We start from the raw sequence: 18,748 nt of genomic DNA on the forward strand, positions 1-18,748 counted from the left end.
CACTCTGTGCAGAACAGGGATTAGTCCTTCCCTCCCCCACATTAACCAGGACATAAGACAGCTCAAAAGGCAACGGCTTTAGTCCCAGTGTCTCTAAAGGGCCCCAGGCAGAAGATCTGGGCAGGGACCAGGAAAGCCTCCCCTTAGGCAAAGAGGGAAAAGGGGGCAAAACAGCAGTACAGACTTCCCTGGCTGCAGGGGACTCCTGCCCTCCAGCCGAGGGAGAAATAAAACTTGGGAAAGGGAGCTGGGCGTAGAAGTCGATTGAGGTCCGGATACGTGCCCCAGCACGGCCCCTAGAGCGCTGCGGTACCATGTGGGGCAACAGGCCCAGGAGAACCAGCCCCCAGCAGAAACTCCCTCCACGAGCTACAGGAACCAGTGGCCGAGGTGACCCACCTCCCCCACCCCCTCCCGCACGAGGGCTAACCCAGATCCCGCCCGCAGCCTCCATTTTATACACCCCCACGTGACCAACCTCAAACCTCCTCCGGCTGAAAATACATGACGTCCCGCGCAGTCTCCCCTCCACGCACGTATGCAAATTAGCCCCTGTGGCGGGGGTGCCCGGATGTTGGCTGCTCCGCCCTGTGCTGCCGCTCTTCGCTCGCTCTTCTTCCCTCCCTCTCGGTGAGGTTGCGGGTCAGCGCGAGCCACTGCAGCGAAACCGTCGGCGGCGGCGCGAGCGGCGGGACCGAGCGGGCGCGGCGCAGGCGGCCACTGAGACCGGCACTCGGCAGATCCAGCTGCGGGGAGACTCCCAACACCCACCCGCCACCATGGTGAGCAGCCCCCGCTTCCCCTCCCCCGCCCGCCCGCCGAGCCCCCTGCACCGGGCCCGGCAGAAAATTCCAGACCCAGCCTCGTCCTGCGGCTCTGGGGCAGAGATCGAGAGGGAGCGGGGACGGCAACGGCCCTTAGGAGCCGCCCCCGTCCTGCTTCCCGCGGGACCGGGCCCTCCCCCGCCGCTTATTTCTCTCCCCGCCCCTGGGCCGCCTCCAGCGAACCTCCCCCGCGTTCCCCGGGCAGCCTCCAGATACCCGTGCCCTCGCCCCCTCCATACCGCCGTGCCCAGGCCAACTCCAGCTACCCCTGTCCCCTCCGTGCCCCGTCCGCCTCCGGATTGTCCCTCCCTGCAGGCCCGCGCCGCCTCCAGGTACCCCCGTTACTCCCCCCGCCCCGTCCGCCTCCAAATATCTCCTGTCTTCTCCCACATGACCCCCCCTCCCACAGTCTTTTCCTTCCACCCTGTCAGTAACAGCCCATCCCCCCGCCCTCGTACCCTGTCACCCCCCCTACACTCTCCTTCCCTTCTCAGCCCCTTCCCCCCGTTATCGTGTATCCCCACTCCACTGCTCATCTGCCTTTGTACCCTCCACTGCCCCCAACCTCCGTGTCCTCAGGCCCCTTCCCGTCTCTGAACCAGCATTGAATCCTAGATGGCTGTTCATCTGTTTCCCAGATGTAGTCTTGCGTTTCTCTGCCATTGCTCAGTGGTGCTGTTCCGTGGTGGTTATTTTGCAGTCTTGCAGGGGTTTTTTTTTGTTTTGTTTTTTTTTGCTTTGGTGCAGCAGCGTTTGCTTTTCATGTGCAGACCCGGAAGGCTACAATGTACGTCGCCCATGGCAAGAGACTTGCTAGATTATACAGACTTTATTGCTCAGAGTTGGAAATCTTACAGTAATTGTAATCTATATGTATATTTTTGGATGTCGTAAGAAGGTTCACAATATATCACGGTGTGCATGAAGGGGTTGTCTTTTTAAAATCATAGCGATTTAAATTTCCCTTTTACTGCTGTAAAATTAATCCAGACATATGGTATCCTGTGCTGTAGTATTTTACGTCGACACTAGGGGTATCTCCTGCTTACCACTGGTGCCAAGAAATCAACGCCCTTTTTAATAAACATTTATTTTATCCTAAAATATCCGATACCCCTGGCTGCAGGGTGACTTCTGTCAAAGTTTCAGTTTTGGAATTGGGAAATGTATACAATTGGAGCTATTCATTCCCAGTTCTTCTTCCATTATGTGCAAAACCAGCTGTTTATCACTATTGCATGTTAAATCTAGCAGTGCGTGTGAACCAAAAATGGATTTCCTTTTGTTTTTATTTTTAAAAACACAATTGCCAACTTTCCTGTATACAGCAAAGCTATGGTAGAAAATTATGCTGCATGTTTTGACTGATCTTGTAATTGCGCCTTTACCTTCTGTTAGAAATATTTTGTTAGGGAAACATTTTGAAACATTTAGAGGCTTGCTTTGTTTTGAATTGTGGTTCTGGAAAGCTACTGCTAAACATTTGAAATATATAGGCAACACTAAGGCTATCAAATGGTTATCCCTTCCGTGTTCTGAAAAAGTGGTAGTAAAATCAGTACTTCAAAACAAAACAAACCTTTACTACTTGAAGCCATGTTACCACTGCAGTGCTTCCAGTTGTTGTACGTACATCTAATAACTGAATGATATGTAGCTTTCATTATGTTATAATTACATTAATACGTTAAAGCCAAGGTTATATTAGAAGAATTTCTTGAAGGTTTCTCTGATGCTTATTAATGTGCACAAATTGCAAGAAAGAGTTCATGAATGGTGAGATGTATTTTAGTGTGTCTGTGAAAGGTCTTTATACTCACCCTAACTTTCACTGCCTTGCTAGAACCTTTTGCCAGCATAGTCATATTGGGTGAGGGTGTCTTTTTTTACGACATTTCTATACCAGCAAAAACCTTATTGTATACACAGCTATGTTGTTAAAAATACTTTTGCTGGTATGGTTTATTTTGCTGGGGGAACTAATATAATACACTGTACTAGGCAAAAGCACTTTATCATTTTATTGATTGATTGATTGGCAGGATAAGCTGCATCTACACTAGCAGTCCCTGCAAACCTTTTCTGGTGTAGACCTGACCTTTAAGTTTGAAATTTGGATAAAATTTAAGAATAGTTTAATTTGAGAAATCAAGATCAGCATAATTTAAGCTGCCTTTCATTTTTAGGAGAAAAATGAATATACTTTGTGGTAATTTAGATGCTTTCACTCTAAGAGACCAAAGTCTTAATTTATATAAACTAAGATCATATCTTATTTGTCAGTTCTAACTTTTACTTTGTTTGTTTGTTTGTTTTGTAATAGGATGATGGTTTTCGGAGTTTGAAGTAACATTTCTCTTGTGTTCCTGCAGGACCAAAGTACTGGCAGTTATAGTAAACGAGCTGAGGTGAATGTATTGTAGTGTGCTTGATAGGTAGATTTATTCTAAGATTTCATAGATAGTAAGGCCAGAAGGGACTGCTGTGATCATTTGGTCTGATCTCCTGCATAACACAGGCCATCGGACTTCCTTTCACGTTTGAACTAGACTATATCTTTTAGGGGGGGAAAATCCAGTTGTGATTTGAGATATATTCTGAATATAAACATTAGTGAGAGTGAAAATAGAACCACAATTCTGAGGTTCATTGAATTTGTTAGTATAGCAGCTTATTTAAATATTTTTCTAATGGGCACCTAAATACTAAGGTGATGGGTGTATTACAGATTGCTTGAAGCAGTGTACACACTTTATTTAACAGAGTTTGATCTAGACAATATGGTCTAAGGGAAAAATTACTTTAATCAGAGGGAAACTTACTGGGGAGTTCTATAAAAGTAAACTATGTTGGTTTTGGGCAAACATGTTGTTGGGACAAGTTATTTTTGATAGCTCCTTGCCCACAGGGACATGGTTTTTCTAGCTAGTTTTGAGTTTTATACCCGGAGAACGGGAAACATAAGAATTATCCAGAAGTCTTTTAACTGGTTGTAACATAATATACATGCTTTTAGTGGGGGGGGGGGGGGAATTCAGGGCATTGCAGCAGATTATTAATTTAACTCTTGCTTTCTGTAAAATCTGGACCTCATGATTGTCTACTCAGAGATTTTGCCTACCTTTCCTCTGGAGGTGATGTGTCTACCATAGACCATCACTTGAATATGCTGGCTACCAATAGAAGAGACTCAATCGGGCGGGGGTGTGTGGGGGGCGTGTCTAGAGTTCATGCAGTGAAAAATGGTAAGTTTAAGTTATTAAGCAAAATAACCTTAGACTTGTGTGAAGGCATTTGCACTTTTTATCAGAGGATTCTTATTTTGAAGATTGCCTTTAAAGGGCATATTTTCTGAGTTTTGTGACTAGAAAGTAAATTTTGCAAAAGGAAAGAAAATGAGGATTATGCTCTTTACATCATGATGTCCAGAGAAGGTATGAAGGCTTGACATTAAAAGAAAAAAAGTCAACTTGTTTTTTATATTAGAAATACGGATCCTTATCTAGGCCAGAACATTTTAATGACTGTAGAGCTAAGAAAATGGTGACATCACAAAACCAAGGAGAGTAAAAGCTGAGCAATTGAGGGAGAGGGATTTTAAGTCATTGTTTGAAACTCTTAACTTTTAACACTTATTTCACTTTGATGGCTGATAAACATTTTGGATAAAGGAAGTCTTTGTGATTTAAAACCCTCCTTCAGTTAAGGTGTTAGCGGGCACAGTAAACATCAGACTTCCCATAGGTTTTGCACCAAAATCAGGAAAGGACAGACTTGACCAGGGGTTCTCAAACTAGGGGTCGGGACCCCTCGGGGTCGCGCAGTTATTACATGGGAGGTCGGGAGCTATCCGCCTCCACCCTAAACCCCACTTTGCCTCCAGCATTTATAATGGTGTTAAATATATAAAAAAGTGTTTTTAATTTATAAGGGTGGGGTCGCACTCAGAGGCTTGCTATGTGAAAGGGGTCACCAGTACAAAAGTTTGAGAACCACTGGATTTGGCACTCCAGATATTTCTAAGGCTCAATGGGGAGCTATTCAAACCAGGAAGGCTTTAAAGGAGTATTTTAACATGAACCACAGTAATGTATGTTTCTGTAATGCATTGAGCCAGGCACTGTTTTCTTGCACTGTAGTATGAACCTTCTCATGATCGCTGTGTGTGCAGTAATGAAACAGTGCAAATGCACCTATTGGCACTGTCGACTTCCATTACATCACTGTTCATCCACCATTGTAATTACACTGCAGTTGCATGTCCTCACAATGCTCCTTGTGACGGTGGAGCGTGTCTACAATAGGTATTCTTGCATTGACAGAGAGAGCAGTGTGCCCTGGGTAGCTATCCCACTGTGCAACTTGCAACCATCTGCCACTGGATGTTCTGGGAAGGGTTTGCAGTGTATCACGGGGGTGGGCTAAGCGTCCTATGATGCAGTTTTCTCCGTCCCATCAATCCACGGGCTTCCTAGTACATTTCGCGTCACTTGTCAACAGATCCTGTAAACACATGGCTGCCATCTGTCAGAAAGCATGGATCTTGCAGTGCTCTCCCCCATATTTTGGTGAGTGTTATGAATGCATCGCGCCTGATCCTGCAGGATTTAATGAGCTGTGAATCTGATGATGACACTGTGGTGTCTGCCCTGCTGCGTGCACCATGGACAGAAACCATTCAAGATTGCCATTGGCATTCATGGAGCAGCTGCACACAGTGGACCGTCAGTTCTGGGCTCAAGACTCAAGCATTGAGTGATAAGATCACATTGTTACACAGGTATGGGATGATGAGCAGTGGCTACAGAACTTTTGGATGCGTAAAGTCACCTTCCTGGAAGTGTGTGCTAAGCTCCCCCCAGCCCTGCAGTGCAAGGACACCTGAATGAGAGCTGCCCTCTCAGTGGAGAAGTATGTGGCAATCGCAGTGTGGAATCTGGCAACGCCAGACTGCTACTGATCAGTTCCGAATCAGTTTGGAGTGGAGAAGTCCACCATGTGGGTAGCAGTGATGCAAGTGTGCATGGCCATTAATCGTTTCCTGCTATGAAGGACTGACACTCTGGGCAATGTGCATGAAATAGTGGATGGGTTTGAGGCAATGGGATTCTCTAACTGCATGGGGCAATAGATAGCACGCATATCTCCATTTTGGCCCCAGACCATGTTGCGATGGAGTACATCAACAGAAAGGGCTACTTTTCTATGGTATTGCAAGTGCTGGTATATCATCGGGGTTGTTTCACTGATATCAACACGTGCTGGTCAGGGAAGGTGCATAACACGTGCATCTTCAGGAATACTGGCCTGTACAGAAAGCTGCAGGCAGACCAGAAGATTTCCATTGGGGATGTTGAAATGCCAATAGTGATTCTGGGAGACCAAGCCTACCCCTTGCTCCCATGGCTCAGGAAGTCTTACACCAGCATCTTTGACTGCAGCAAGGAGTGCTTCAACAACAGGCTCAGCAGGTACAGAATGACTCTTGAATGTGTCTTTGGCCGCTTAAAAGGTCGCTGGCGCTGTCTCTTTGGCAGCCTCCTTTGACTGCACAGCCTCCTCTCCTCCACAGACCCAACAGATCCACCACCTCCGGTGTATTCCAGGCAGGAGCGTGTTTGCTGTGGGGAGCTGGCATGGTCAGTTGGGCAGGTGATATGTGAGCTCTCCACGCTGAGCAAACAGAGAGAGCAATTTCAAAAATTCCTACGGCTTTAAAAAGGGAGGAGTGCATACCTGTGTACCAGGCTGCAAGGCAGCAGAGTTCAAACCAATGACCAGAGCAGTCACGATAGGCATTTTGGGACACCTCCTGGAGGCCACTTAAGGCAACAAACAATGCAGTGTCTACGCTGACACTGCGTCGCTCTAACTACGGTGCCCTAAGCTCTATGCCTCTATTGGAGGTGGTTTTATTATGTTGGTGTAGCAGGAAAGTTAAACTGGTGGGAGGAGCATTGCAGTGTGTACACTTCCATAGTTAGGTCAATGTAAGCTGCCTTATGTTGACTTAACTTTGTAGTGTAGACAAGTCCTTAGAGTAAAAAATTAGCAGAAAAGTAACTACTTGTAATTCCTCCTCCTCACTCCTGCTTTTCTAGTCTTTATATGTCATAAAGAATCATACAAAAAAGGTGTGCGGGGAGACATGTCCAGTTATTTAAAAATCCTTTGCAAGTCACCTTCAATTTATGTACTGCAAATTTTAAAAGGAACTAACTTGTAAAAATGAAAGTTTTGTATCTTCCATCTAACTTCAGACATTAATTGGATGTCTGAGCAACACTTGTCTGGAAGGATTGTAGAAATGAGAGGGTTTTTTTGTGTGACTAGCATCCACGAAGCACAGGATTTTGTAACTCTGGTATGATTCACTTTTAGTAAATTTTTTTCTGTGGTTTCCTCCTATGATTCGTTGAGTGTTGCTGAAGAAAATAGTGAGTTAATGCAAATATTAAGTGTAGGTGATAGGCAAGCTTTTTATCCATTAATCAAAGTGCTTACAGGTTTCCTTTCCAGTGAAATAAAGCAAAACTTTTATCCATAGTTAAATTTAAAAATAAAAATAAAAAATGTTTAAAAGCACTGTCCACAATTCTGATTTCAGTTTGGGGAGTCCTGCATTCTTGATTCTCCTGACCCCTTTCTCTCCTTGACCCTACTTCTTGTGATCCCATTTTGTGAATTTCTCATGTAGGAGAGTTAGAATAATTGCTCTCTATGATCACGCTGTTCTTTGTTGTTTAGCAACCAGTTCACTTAGTGGTATGTTTCCCCATTTTTCTACCCTTTCTGTTGTTGGTTTATATGCATTTTTTTCCCCCCATGCCTGTTTATTTCTGTGCATTAGCTCTCCCCACAGAAAGACCCCAGAAGCAGAGGTGGTTGATTGTGCTTTGCTTCCTACACACTAGTCCTTCCTCAAAAGCATCAGCAGGAGCAGGGAAAGCACTACTTTGCATGAAGCACAGCCATGATCAAACTCCTTTGCTTCTGGAGGAGTTCTGGGGGTGGGAGAAAAGATTGAAATGAAGGTTGAGGCATACACTGAGGCAGAGATCTATATGTTAACTAAAAGAGAGGGAAATAGAAGTGCTGCTGCTCATTGGATGTATAGTTGAAAAAGTTCAAGCAAAATTTCTTGATGAAACAAATGGACTGTATTAAATGCGGATTCTTGATGATAAAGGTGAAAGGATGGAGAAGAAGTAATTTAGTAAATATCACAAAAAGATTTGTATGGAGTATAGTTGTAGCTGTGTTGGTCCCAGGAGATATTACTTCATCTACCTTGTCTCTCAAAAAGGTTTGACATTTATACCACTGGAATTTGAGAGATCTAATGCACTAGTTTTAACAGCTCTATTTCTCTTCCAACTACCATACAAACTAATCTCACAACACTCCTCTCATTTTGGTAAAAATTGTCCTCATTTTGTAAATGAGGAAACTGAGACAGAAAGGCTAAGTGACTTCTCCAAGTACATAGAAATAACTGTTATTCTTTAGATGTTAACATTGTTATATGATCCTGGTGTTGAGATGCATTCCTAGCTCTGGAGGAAAAATAGCAATGCTAAACCAAATGGCCCAGTAAGAATTTGAGGTCTCAGAATTTACAAATCATGAGGGCTAAAAATGCAACTTTTGTACCATTGGAAACCTCTTGTTCTCTGCTTTCCAGTGGCGTAAGACATGTGACAGGCTGTCAAACTTTTAAAATAATATATTTCATACTACCATCTTTTTTCATTTTACATCCAACATGGCTACCCCGTAAAGTGACCACTTTATTGAAAGACAAGATATAGAAACTAGTGTTTTAAATTGTGTGAAAGCAATTTTGTATCCAAGTTGTAAGTAACCTAAAGAAATGATAACTCTGGAAGTTTAAGAGGTCTGTTTAAAAAAACAACAACAAAAAACAAAAACACCGTACTGAAGTGGGGAAGAAGCAGAGCTAGATGAAAGCCAAAGGTCTGATGTTTTGTGACCACCCATAGCTAGATAGACTTCAGTTGGACCAGTGACCTTTGCTTTTGTGAACCTGGAACAATGACTAGAGAATTTAAGTTCTTTCTGTCATAGCAGGATTAGATTTCATGATGTCATGGCTTCCAGTCTTGTGCTTGGATCACTGGGTCACACCATATCTTGTAGAGAATTTATGGATTATTTTGGTCACCAAAAGAAATAGATATGCATGATAGCAATAGAAATACTGAATATCAAGGCAAATTTAATTGATAAAAATGAATAAAGAGCTAAAGTGCAAATATTGTACCTTTGTTTTTACCAAAGTCTGTTAACATACATAATTTCCTAATGGGACTAAATTTACTTTATTCTGTGTGATGAAGTGAAAACAAGCATTTTTCTAGATTACAGCCAAAAGTGTCTTCATGAACAGATCAATATTACATTCTAGGCATGGGCTGTCTGGGAGTTCTTGATGAAGATATAGGGCTAAAATACGTTTCATAGGAATGAAAAAAGCTACCAAAAAAAGAAAAGAAGAAAATATCTGTGCACCTCAATATTAGTGAATTAAAAATACTTTAAAAGTGTTAGCTGCCTAGTGTCTTAAGGTGAAAAAAAATTTCAAAACAAGCAAATGTTATGCATAATAAGAGAAGACAATATTTGCAGATTTGAGATATTGCAGTTTTCCTCTTTCATTCATGCTAACTTTAAGACCATAGACATTCTCCTATCCAGTTGCCAAGCTTTTTGTCCAGCTTAGCTCCACAGCAGTTTCTCATATCAACTTGCTTCACACAGTTACTTTTCCTTCAGACAAGAAACATTTAAAGTGGTCACCGTGTTCTTAACTGATCTGGAAATGCTGATCTGCATAGCATAAGTATTCTTTCGCTTCTTCTGAACCTCATTTTTAACCATGTATTTTCTAAAACTTTCACCTATGGTTCATTTTTTCCTGTTCTTAGTGTTTTGTGCATGCAAAGTTTAATAAAAATGGTTAATCTGTTTTTGAGTAAGAATGGAAAAAATATTCCTCCCAGTTAAAATGGTTGTTTTTGTAACAACTGGACAGCCAAAATTGTTGGGGTTAGAAAGCTAATTTTTGGTGTTTATGCATTTCGCAACAAAGATAATTTTTTTGATTTTTCATTCAACAGTTATAACCCATTTAATTTCATACCATGGATGCACAATAGAGATTGCACTGGACTTTTAATTGCACTTTTAGACTATGCAGCTAAGGAAGGCAGTGCTGTAGGTTAACATGGCTAATTTAACTGTGGGTTATTGACAGTTGCTTGACTGTATGGTTAGTTAAGGCTCTGCATCATGAACCGAGAAGAATCCTCACAATTATAAATAATACTTAATAACCGATAACCTCAAATAATACTTCTATAGCTCTGTTAAATCTTGGAAACCCTTTGAATGCCTTGGATAACAAGCCAGTATTTCTCCTTAACAGCCAGCAAAAATCTTAGCTCCCAGGCTGCAAACAGGTTGTGCTAATTAGTAAATCAAATTTGTGAAGTACTTTGTGTGGATGGTTGTTTTTAAGCCAAAATATTAAATGTAGCTAAACAGCCAGAGACTAAAAACCCAAGTTAAGTAGGCATCATGACCATTTACAAAACTTTCGGCACGGTCAATTGGAAATTTTGACCCATGTAAGCATTATAGCATTGTGTCAGATAAGTAAATCGTGAATTGAAAAACTCCAATTCCTATAAGCCACTGCCATAGAATGATAAAGTTAGCTAAAAATACAGTGGTGAAAGGCCCACCAGCAAGGTCCATGGGCAAATGTCCTGCTGAAAAGCCCAGCTACTGGAAAAGGGATTTTACTGGGATTTCTTCCAGAATATAGTCTTGGGACCCAGTGACCCAGATGAGGAGGTTCATCTTTTACATCTGCCTTTGGTTAGATATGAGTATCTCTCATTTAAATTTAAAACTCCACTTCTTCCCCCTCACCCATGTTGGATAGGAGGAGACCCTTGTCTCTTCTCCCTGCTTCCAGAACTTCCTAGCTGCTATGAATGGGGCAGTCCTCTGCTATTGTATCCACTTTCCATTGTCCCCACTTCCCAATTAATAACCCCACTGCGCCCCACTGATGTTTTTCCTGGCCTGTCCAGATAGCTGTGGCAGCAAAAGACTGACACAACTCTTGACAGTTTCAATGGTGACTGAACAGCAGCATTGAAACTGATTAAGTCTAGTCAGTTGTGTTTTTTCTGCTCAGCAAAGTTATGAACAGCAGCAGCAATGCTGAAGTTGTCTTTCTAAGTCTTGCTGCATTCATTTTGATGGGATATATGGGCCCAAAGAGTCAAATATATTAATGTGACCCAGTCATTGTCCAACATTAAACAATGTTAAACAAGGTTTTGGGTTTGGTATACAGGGTGCTCCTGAGGGAATTGTGTGCCAAAAAAATAAAAATTCTGTGCACAATATTTAAAAATTTCTGCAAATTAAATAAAAGGTGGAGGCTCTAGCATGGCAGTGGGGAGCGCAGTCTATTGGCTGCACGGAGGTGGGAGATCACTCTGCAGGCTCCCCCTCCCCGGACATAGACTTGGCTGTGAGGCTGAACCTGACAGTGCAAGGGCCAGGCCTGCCTCAGAAACACTCTGGGACCCTGCCCCTCCATACCAGATGTGAACAGGCAGGCTCAGCCTGGCAGGATCTTACTGTGGAGGGAGAGGATTCTGTGTGCGGGAATCTGGATGCACAAGAGCTTGTGAGGGGTTCCGGGTGCAGGGGCAATGCGACTCTGAAGGGGGGTCTAGGTGAAGGTGGGGCTTGTTGGGCAGTCTAGGTGTGGGGGACTGGGCGGGGGGGTCTGCATGTGGAGGACTTGATGGGGGGATGCTGGGGGTGTGGGTCCAGGTGCAGGGGGCTCATCGGGGTGGTCCAGGTGCGGGGGGGGTTGAGTGTGGAGTGCTCAGCGGGGGGTGATCTGGGTGCAGGGGTTTGGATGCAGGAGGTGGGGCTCAGCATGGTGTGGATTCGGGGGTGGGGTGGTGAGGCTCGGCAGGGGGTTCTGGGTATGGGGGGGTCTGGATGCATGGTGGCTGGGTGCATAGGCGCCGACTCCACAGGTGCTCCAGGGCTGGAGCACCAACTGAAAAAAATGAGTGGGTGCTGAGCACCAACTGGCAGCCAGCCCCTCTCTACCCCTGCAGTGCTTCCCCCCCGCTTGCTGCCTCGCCGATCAGCTGCCTCCCAGCATGTACCACCTGCCGCAATCAGCTGTTTCGTGGTGTGCAGGAGGCTCTGGGAGGGAAGGGGGGGATGGGGCACGCTAGGGGGAGGGAGGTGCTTGGGGAAAGGGTCGGGTGGGACCTGGGGCGGAGCAGAGGGTTGAGCACCCCCTAGGCCCGGAGGAAGCCACCGCCTTTGGTTTGGTGGATGGGGGAGCAGCTACTCGTACAGTGACCCCCTTCCCTTGTGGCTGAGGAGTGATGGGGGCAGGAAGCGGGGGTGGGGGGGGAGTGGCGATCATCCTGCAGCCAGGGAAGGATTCTGGGGGTCAGTCTGAACTGGACACGGCTGCTCCTTGTATGGGAAAAGGAAGTTCTGTCCTCCCCAGCCCAGTCGGGACTAGCAGCTGAGCTCCGTGCAGGATAGGAGCCACCAGATTGGGTGTCCCCAGCCCACTTCCCTCCCCCCTGGAGTGATTTACCTCTCTGCCGGCTGCTCCGGGCACCCAAAAGGACATGGTCACGCTGCTGGGGAGGGGGGCATGACCACTCTTGCAGCTTCCCTTTGCTTCCTCATCAGAAAGTCATATTTTTCAGGGAAGCAAAGAAATTTGTGGGGGACATGAATTCTGCACATGCGCAGTGGCGCAGAATTCCCACAGGAGTAAAGAGACCTCTCAGCTGCTTTAGTACTGTGGCATACACACCATTAAAATTGTTTTTATTCCTTCTATTTAAGATGCAGAAAAGATGGGGAAAAACATTTGCAATGTAAAGTATTAAGTAAGGCTTTCATTTTAACAACATCCCTTGTTCCTCTTCCGTTAGCTGGAAAGAGGTTTTATTAGGAGCCCCTTCCCTCGTTTGACAGTCTCCTAGATGATTATAGTTGTCCATTTTGGGGAAAAGAAGTTAGTTGAGCTGGCCTCTAGCTGCTGCTGTTACTGTTAAAAGTCCAATCCCGTTTCATATTCGGTGGGTTTGGGATTTAGCCAAAGCAGGTGGAGATGGCAATGTCTTCTTGGCCTGGTCTGATCAGGGACGTTTTTAGGATGAGGATGGTAAAGACCAAATGATGTCATGGTAGATCCCACAGTCCCAGGTGACAGTGAGGTTGGCATTCATGACATTAAAGTTTTCTGTAGTCGTTGTTGGCAGACATCTGCTGACTGAAAGAAGTTGTGTTCATTTGGCCTCTGTTAATTTTTACCCCCAAAGTCTTTCTTTGAGGACCCCAAAAGAGGAGTGGTGGGCAGAATAACCCATCTCCTCATTATTTTCTTCTAGGCCTAATTAAGCCTAATTTCTGACATACACTAATGTTTTATTGATTTCTGGTCCCACACTTACCTTACCAGGCATGATCTTAACACACAGTCCTTAAATTTTATTAGTGGCTCTTTTGTTTGGACTAACCTAGTCTTTTTGTTTCCTCTTTCCCATTAACATTTATTGTTAAAAGTTATTGTAATCAGGGTGGATTTGATTTAAATCAAATTGATTTTAGATCATGATTTAAATCACTAGTCAGGAAGACTCGATTTAATCATGGAATTCTATATAAAAGTGCATTCTTGTTGGTTGTTATAACCTTAATACATATTCTTCACAACTCAGAGATAGATGTAGGTTTCATTTTTAGAAGGTACACACTGTACATTTTTTAAATGATTTATTTTGAAAACTTTTCAGATTAATTTTACAGGTATATCAGAAAATGAATGATTATTTGGTTTTTACATTTACCAAAGGTAATTGAAGGAGGTATTTATGAAGTAATTGGGAGGTGAACTATCTCCAATTCAAAAGGTTGATCATTAATATTTGGAGGATTTTCTGGTCATGCTCTATTAGGAGGAGAACATCACCAGACAGACATTTAAATTGTTTTATTTAACTAAAACAACAACGTTATGTATTCTGGATTTTTTTCTTCAACAGCAAACATAATAGTTTAACAAAACAAGCACAAGAATTTTTGAATTTACTTAAACATTCAAGTTTTTGTTAAAATTGTTTAACTAAAATAGTTAAATGAAATATTAAAAAAAAAAATTAAATCGACTGTCAGCCAGGTCACCATGAGAAACTTAAAATATTGGCTTCTGCAGCTAACTCAGTCCTCTTCATCTTCATTTTCCTGTTTGTTCATAATCTGGAAATGAAAAACAAGCTTTCCTGCTTTTTCAGGTCCCAAACGATTTCTCAGTTTGGAATGAAATAGTCCAAAGGAAGAAAATATTCTTTCTACACCAGCAGAGGAAGCTACTGCTGTTAAATGTGAGATTATCACTTCAACAGTCTCTGAATCCAAGTGCTTAAGTGACTTCCACCAGTTCACTGGTGTGACTCTGGTGACTTACTTGACTAGTGACTTATTTGCTACCGAGTGGGTGCAAAAGAGTTAACAAGCTGCTGTTGGGGCAGAGCAGGAGGCACAAGGGCTGTCTGTGTCTTTGATGTAGCTGTCTAGGTGGTATGAATGGGCCATTAAAGGACTTGCTGAAGCCAACCAGTATCAATGAAGGATTCATAAAAACAATGGGAATTCCAGTGGCTGGGATATTCATGCCTTGTAACAAACAGCCAAGAGGAAGAAGATTTCCCCCCACCTGTCTGCAGGGAAGCAGAGCCAAGACCCTGAGCTGGGAACAAAGGGAAAAGGGGACAGGTGGCTATGTTAAGAGCTGGCCTTTGGATAGATAGAGCTGCTCACATCTGGGACTGAGAGACAAAGAGCATGTCTATACTACAAAATTAAGTTGATTTAAATTACTTCAACGTACAGCCACGGCAGTAATTAAATCCGTTTTGTATGTCCATGTTAGCTCCTGTCAGCGGTGCACGTCCTCACCAGAGGTGCTTGGACCAACTGTCATTGTGGGGCACGGACAGCTGGAGCCCTGCCGCTCCAGCTCTGTGGTGGCAGGGCTCCGGCTGTCAACTGTCAGGGGCTGTCAGCCAGAACAGTCAGCACAGTGTCTACACTGACACTGCATTGACCTAACTACACTGATCTAAGCACTACACTTCTCGCAGAGGTGGAGTTATTAAGTCCGTGTAATGGGTGACTTACATGGGCGAGAGCAACGTTATAGGGTAGATGCTTACCGAGTTAGGTCAACCTAATTCTGTAGTGTAGACCAGGTCAAAGGGACAGATACAGAGAGGAAACCAAGATGGTTAATATAGCAGCATAGCTCAAGGGAGCCCTGGTTTGGTCATTATTGGACTATTCTTAACCTTTGCTTCTCTGTGCTAACCTAAGGACTTCCCAATGCTGTATTCTGTTTGACTAGGGCCAGGTATGTACTTCAGAATTAGATTGACCTAGCGATGTTGTTCGGGACTTGGAAAAATTTTGTACCTTGTCTGATGTAGTTAGGTTGACCTAACTCCCGTTGTAGACAATGGTAGGTAGACATAGTAACTGCCTCTTGGAGATATGGATTAGCTACATTGACAGCAAAACTTGTGCTGCTGTATTGTAATATAGACATACTCTAATAAACCCTACTCTGTTTTGAAAATGCTGTTTGCTGTCACTGCAAATACTTGCTGAAGTGCATTGATTCCTGAAGGGGGCAAAAAGTCTCTGAACAGGCATCTATTTCAGTTGGACTCACTGGGCAGAGGTCACAGTGAAACAGGATTGTTGGAGCCTAGAGGCTCAGTCTTGGAGATGTTGAGGCCACGTGACCCATCCTTGTCAAAGAGTGGGATCCCTTGGGGGTCTTTCACACTGAAGGGGTTCTTCCAAGCTACTGTTTAAGAGCTGGTGGGTAGCTTTTTAATAGCCCTGTTATACAGAGCCACTGAATCAGTGTTGTATATAAAATGATACTCTTGAGCAATTTAATTTAATGTTTAGGAGATATCTAAGGTGCTTATCACTTTGGTATCTCAGTGTTTGTGAGGCAGGCTTCACTGATAAAACTAAAGGGCCACCCGTGTGGTTCCTCTGGGATTTCAGAGATGAAAACTTTTTTGGATCTGCTACTGAATCTAATGTCTTCCATGGTCAGTTCAGTATCTAGTGGAAACTAAAAAAACTATTAGAGTTTGAGTCTGTGTGAATAAATTTGAGGATATTTCATCAAAAGGAAAATACACAGAGATGAAATACTAGTGTTTCCATAGAAAGACTTAAGTACAACCTGCAAAACTTTTGAAATATGTAATTTTGAATGCTGCTTTTCTTTTTGACTCAGGAAAGGAAAAGGCATTATCTTACTTTCTATGACAACCTCTTATTTGAAGTGGGTCTGTTAAAATGTCTTATCAGGACTTGTTTTTATAAATTTCCAATTGGATCTCAAACAAATGGCTGAAGGAATGTAAAAAGTAATTTACCAATTTATTTTGAAACATAGATGTTCCAGATAATAGTTACAGAAGTTTGGACCTCTCAAATACTGAAGTGTATCAGAACACTTAATTCTTATTACCATTTGGAGTAGACTTAGAATGTGGACAGAGTATTGAAAATAGGATTAAGTATATGATTTCAGATGGAAGGAACATAATTTGGGTTAATGGGCAACTTTAATCTTGTAGTAGTCTGGTACATTGAAGTTCTGCTGAAACCAGGCACTCATTAGGTTTTCAATAAAAGTTCTAGATAAAGCATTTATATTTGATTTTCAGTATTAAATATTTAGACCATTGCACCCATAGACAAAAAATAAGTTATAGTAAACCTAGGTTGTAAATTCTTTGGGGCAGGGACCATCTTCCTGTTTGGGGTCCTGATCCTTGTTTACAAAAACAAACAAACACAAGCTGAATTTGTTTTAATGATAAAGATTAACTGAGAAAAAATACTGTTTCAAGTCTCAAGGATGCATATCCTTCAGTAGGAAATTTTCATATGAAAGCAATCTATTTTTGAGGTGTTTGTCTTTATGCAGTTCTTTGAATTTTAAGATTCTGGTAATTATAGTAACTGGAGCATTTTAGAACTTTGTAATGAACTCTTTTTCAGTACATTTAAAAATAAATTTAAAACATCGACTTGCTTAGGTACAGTTACTGTTAAAAATTCAGTCCAAGAGTTTCTTCAAAACTGAGGATTTTGTTGCCTTGAAAAGGCTCTTGTAGCATTTTATTGGTTCCATAAAAGGTTGCAAAGCTCTTGTTTGAAATTTTAGATTTCTATAATCTTGATCCACCTATACTATCTCACTTAATGTCAAGGACTGTTTTCGTACCTTGTGACTTAACTTTATCCTTTGCAGACTTAATACGGGTTGAAGATGCAAGAAGAATTAACTAATCCACAACTTGTTAGAGTGACTCAGCCCACGAAAGCTTATGTCCAAATAAATTTGTTAGTCTCTAAGGTGCCACAAGGACTCCTCATTGTTTCTGCTGATACGAACTAACACGGCTACCACTCTGAAACTTGAAATGGCTGACAGCTTTAGTTCCGATTAATTTATTTTCTCTTTGCAGAAAGGAACTAAGGCTTGGTCAACACCTAAAACTTGCGTAGCTAGATCAGCCTAACTCAGGGCTGTGAAAAATTTCACTCCCTGTGCTATGACCTAACTCCCACTGTAGATGCAGCTAGGTAGGTGGTCTTCTGTCAACCTAGCTACTGCCTCTCGAGAGGGTGGATATACTACAGCAATGGAAAAACCCCTTCTGTCACTGTAGTAAGTAGTGCTTACGCTACCCTGATGTAGCTGAAGCTGTGCATCTAATGCTTGTAATCTGGACATACTCTGGGTGTCAAGATCTATGTTAGCTGTTATGGAGAGCTTTAGTTAAATAAATGTTAGAATACACACTCAAGCTCTCCTTTGTGCCTTTCATAGCTTCACTGTGCATGTCAGCCATTCACCTTTAGGATAACCCACTTATTCTTTCTGATTGCTAATTCACATCATGCTCATGTCTACTCATGTGACCTCCCAAAGTCTTTCTTGAGCTTGTCTGTACCGGAAATCTTGTCTCTGTGCTGACAGACCTCTGCTGGCTTCCTGTCCACATAGTTACCCTTTGCAAAATTCTTTGCCATTCTCGGTAGGGCCTTAGTGCCAATATTTCTCAACTACCTCACTGATCTTCTCTCTATATTAACCCTGTGTTGCTTTTTGTGATCTGCCTTTTCTGACTTGTGTACCCATTTGGTACCCTCCATGCATAAGACTCTATAGAGCTTCTTCTTTCAAAGAGAGCTCAAAATCCACCTTTTCTCTGCCTAATGTTAGTAAGCAGTCAACCATTTCCTTAAAAAGGCACTCTCCATTATCAGCCCTTCACAACTCTTTCAGTTATCCTCACCTTCTTTTATCCTCTTCTTATAATGCTTTCATTGTTCTAACTACCGTGCATTGAAATGTATGAATTCCTGAATCTTAATTGTACCATGAATCCTGGGAAACAGCCTATATCAGAGGTGGGCAAACTATGGCCCATGGGCCACCTGTGGCCTGCGGGACCCTCCTGCCTGGCCCCTGAGCTCCTGGCCCGGAAGGCTAGCCCCCGGCCCCTCTCCCGCTGTTCCCCCTCCCCCGCAGCCTCAGCTCACTACGCCGCCAGCGCAATGCTTGGGGCGGCAGGGCTGTGAGATTCTGCCGGGCTGCAGAACCGCAGCCTGACCTGGTGCTCTGAGCGGTAGCGTGGCTGGCTCCAGCCGGGTGGCGCAGCTGCCTGTCCTGGTGCTCTGGGCAGCGCGGCTGTAGCGCCGCCAGCCATGGGTGCTCCAGGCAGCGCGGTAAGGGGGCA

At 43.3% G+C, this 18,748-nt stretch overlaps 1 protein-coding gene across 1 annotated transcript in view; it reads left to right on the forward strand.

Annotated features, from left to right (window-relative positions):
- Positions 1-729: 729 nt before the first annotated feature.
- The window catches only part of PPP3R1 (protein phosphatase 3 regulatory subunit B, alpha), an 87,117-nt gene continuing 69,098 nt past the window's right edge, over positions 730-18,748 (forward strand). Inside the window, exon 1 of the mRNA XM_065400666.1 lies at positions 730-782. Within this exon, the coding sequence (XP_065256738.1) occupies positions 780-782 (3 nt within the window). The 5' untranslated portion in view covers positions 730-779. The remainder of the gene's footprint in view (positions 783-18,748) is intronic.

The sequence above is a fragment of the Emys orbicularis genome, chromosome 3 (assembly GCF_028017835.1).
Source record: "Emys orbicularis isolate rEmyOrb1 chromosome 3, rEmyOrb1.hap1, whole genome shotgun sequence".
Taxonomy (NCBI): domain Eukaryota; kingdom Metazoa; phylum Chordata; order Testudines; family Emydidae; genus Emys; species Emys orbicularis.